The sequence below is a fragment of the Anarrhichthys ocellatus genome, unplaced genomic scaffold, assembly GCF_004355925.1.
Source record: "Anarrhichthys ocellatus isolate YVR2014 unplaced genomic scaffold, GSC_Weel_1.0 scaffold5618, whole genome shotgun sequence".
Lineage (NCBI taxonomy): Eukaryota > Metazoa > Chordata > Actinopteri > Perciformes > Anarhichadidae > Anarrhichthys > Anarrhichthys ocellatus.
The window spans coordinates 1-3,378 of NW_022285592.1; the positions used below are offsets into that span (position 1 = coordinate 1).

Genomic DNA, 3,378 nt, shown 5'->3' on the forward strand with positions numbered 1-3,378 from the left:
ATATATATATATATATACATACATACATACATATATATATATACATATATATATATACATACATACATACATACATACATACATACATACATACACACAATTGTGTGCATACCTTTGCCAGAAGCACCTCCCACAGACTCAACACTTTGGTCAAACGAGGAAGAACAATGTCCATCAGCTCCTCATCCTCACACTGCTCCACCAGCTGTGAACACATGGTCGTTATGGAAACAACAACAACACATCTGTTGGTCATTATATCACAAAGTCCACTTCTCCACTTCCTTCTCTCACCTCCTGCAGTCTGTCTCGTCTCCTCTCCACCTGCTGCTCGGCGGTAACCATGGCGATGGCGAGCTTCGGAGGTCGACCGCGACGGCCCCGCCTACTGACGAGCCCCCCCGTCACCTAAGAATCGACCAATGAGATGAACCGTTTATTTGCCCGAGTTCAAATGCGCCCGTTCATAACGGCTGCTGTACAGGTGCGACGCAGCGTCGGACTGTTGCACTGGATCTTCAATTGTTAAATTCAAATTATAAGTGTTTGTTCAATTAAAAATGGATTCATAAGTGAACTCACTTTAGGAGGCGGTCCCAGTGATCGTCCTCGTCCCCGTCCCCTGCCTCTCCCTCTCCCTCTCCCTCGGGGCCTGCCGGGGCCCCGGGGATTGAGGCCCCGGAGTCCTACAGATGGTGCTGGACCCCCCTCCACCTGAAGACAGTTAGGAAATAAACTAGTTAGTGAATTACTAGTCAGACAGATGCGAGTTACCTACTCAGTTAACCACATAGTAATAAACTAGTTAATAATAAACCAGAGGAATTAACCAGTCAATAATAGTGCTGAGCTCTGATTGGTCTCCTACTCTGTTTGATGCCGTGTCAACAGGTTCGTCCTCTGTCGTGGTCGTGGTCGTCGTCGTTGTGGTCGTCGTCGTGGTCGTCCTCCTCCTCTCCTCCTCCTCCTCCTCCTCCTCCTCCTCTGTGACACCTCCCGTTTTCGCCTCCTGTGATTGGCCGTCATCTCTGAGCGGGTGTGGTGCACTGTCGGGCAGATCGGCGGGCTCCCCGTGAGTCGGGTTTAGTTTGTAGTGCCGGTTCAGGCCTCCGAGACCAATGTAGGCCTTGTCGCAGGTCTGGCATCGGTGGGACCGGGACTTGTGGCTGTAGGTGAGAGAGACGCCGGGGGCAGGGCCATCTTTCCTGCCGCCATCCTCCTCCTCCACGCTCATGTCGGAGTAGTCGTCGGAGTCGGACTGGTGGCTGTCCGCCAGGTCTTCCGTCTTTATAAACTTGTAGTCTTTGGCTTTGTACTTCGGTGGTCTGGAGACTCGACCAGATCTGGTCTGGACCTTTGGCGCCCTCTTCTCTCTCTTCTTCGCCTTCTTCTCTTTCTCCCTGTCTCTGTTCTTCACCACTGGGGGCGGGGCCACAGCGGTGGGTCGGTTAGTAGCAGGTGTGGCGGTCTCTGCTGGTATGACCGCAGGTGGTTTACCTGGACTCTTACAGGCGACTGTCACTGTACCGTTAGCGGGGGTTTTAGGCGGGGTCTTGGTGATAGAGGGGGTCTGGACTCTGATGGGGGACATTGCAGGTTTCTGACTCGGGCTGCAAGTGGTGCATGCTGATGTTGTCTGGCCTGTGGTCTTGTGGACCAATGGGAGCAGAGACCCGATGACGGGGGCGGGGCTCTGCAGCAGCAGCTGGATGGGGGGGTCCCCTGGGTTCTGCTGCAGGAAGAACTGCTGACCCGGCTGACCAACCACAGGCTGGATGTGGATGATCTGAGCGCTGCTCACGCTGCCATTGGCCGACAGCTTCACCTGCTGATTGTTGACTGCTACACTCTTCTGCTGGAGGGCCGAGAAAGACTTCACTTCCTTTTTGGGGGGAACCTGGATCTGGATCCTGACGGGCTCCGACTGAAAGGACAGAAAACCAAAAACCAGATGATAACTCTGAAGGGATCGAACCTGTGACACACAGTTGCTTCACGTGGAAGACATCATGATCTCAGGATGATGATGATCATGCGACAGAGCTGAAAGCTCCAGGACAGCTCCTACATGGAGGTCGTGGTGAGGATGTTTAATCCATGAGTTTTTAATTGAATCTGTTCGAAATGTAAACATGATTGATACCAGAAAATAAAGATAAAATCTCTGTGATTCATGTGAAAGTGGTCCTTTAGTCTCTAGACCAAGTCCACACTAATCTGGATCAATCTTTAAACTGTTGTCACACTGGTTTCATGTGATTTCAAGAGTCTTGGATGAGATCAACGGTCTTATAGAACCCCTTAAAAAGGTTCTGCAAATAAAAGGACTCGTGTGAAACACCAGACACGACAATAAGATCATTTGTTCATTCATTGGGTAGACAGATTACAGGTGAGTCATTTACACCTTTTCAACATCTGTAAACGTCCAGCTGTCTTCCTGCTTCTATCGAATATATTTTCTCCTGATCTCAGATTAATCCTCGACCTCTTACGGGGTCCCGACCCTCAGGTTGGGGAACCACAAACAGAACCAGGACATGGTGAATCCACTACATTCCGGATGAACTGAACTGATCTTCTGAATTACCTTCTTCTGGACCACCTGCACCGAGCTTCCGGTGTGCTTGGCGACCTGCTGGGCGACACTCTTGAGCTGCTGGGAAGCGTTGTTCTGGCTGGTGGACTTTAAGTTCTGCTGGTTCAGACCGTGCTGGGGGACCTGGACCTGCTGCTGAGACTTGGTGACCTGTAGGGTGGAAAAAAAACTATTTAATGTTACCGAGTGAGTCCTATAACACTGAAATAAGGAACATTGAGAGAAGAAGTCCGTCTTTGTATTGTCTGTGCAGAGAAAGCTCTGTCGTCACACAGAATGCAGTCTGCAGGAGGACGAGATGAGAGTGGAGCCTCTCTACAGCTGATAAAGGACCTGAGCACAGGGTGGGGGTCAGGATGAGTTCACACTAAAACATCTGGTCAACAGGTTCTAACTGCCCATAGACACCTCCATTCAGCCCCTCTTATCTCACCTGAGCCTTGTCACACGAACACGTCTGTTTCTGACTAACCTGAACATTCTCTGGTTAACTGCACCCACATTCACCGACTTCCTCTCATGAAGCAAAGGCAGAAACACCCCATGTGGTCTTGTTATCATTCAGCTCGGTACACAATCATGTGTCACACATATGGTTCTGTTAGTGAGTGAGGCCCATAAGCTCAGTCACAGCAAGAAGGATTGTAGCTGACCCCTCTCACCCTGGACATGAACTGTTGGAGCCCCTTCCATCTGGCAGGAGGCTGAGGTCCATCAGGACCAAGGCCTCCATCAGGACCAAGACCTCCATCAGGACCAAGACCTCCATCAGGACCAAG

General features: G+C 50.7%; 1 protein-coding gene across 1 annotated transcript; it reads right to left on the reverse strand.

Moving 5' to 3' along the window:
• Positions 1 to 112: 112 nt before the first annotated feature.
• LOC116379947 (zinc finger protein 839) lies at positions 113 to 3,303 on the reverse strand (the record flags this gene model as incomplete). Its single annotated transcript, XM_031841908.1, has 5 exons — positions 2,591 to 3,303; positions 869 to 1,924; positions 583 to 714; positions 295 to 408; positions 113 to 205 (listed from the first exon to the last, which is right to left on the reverse strand). Coding segments are annotated over exons 2-5 (1,062 nt in total), but the record flags the coding sequence as incomplete, so codon positions are not given.
• Between the last annotated feature and the right edge of the window lie 75 nt (positions 3,304 to 3,378).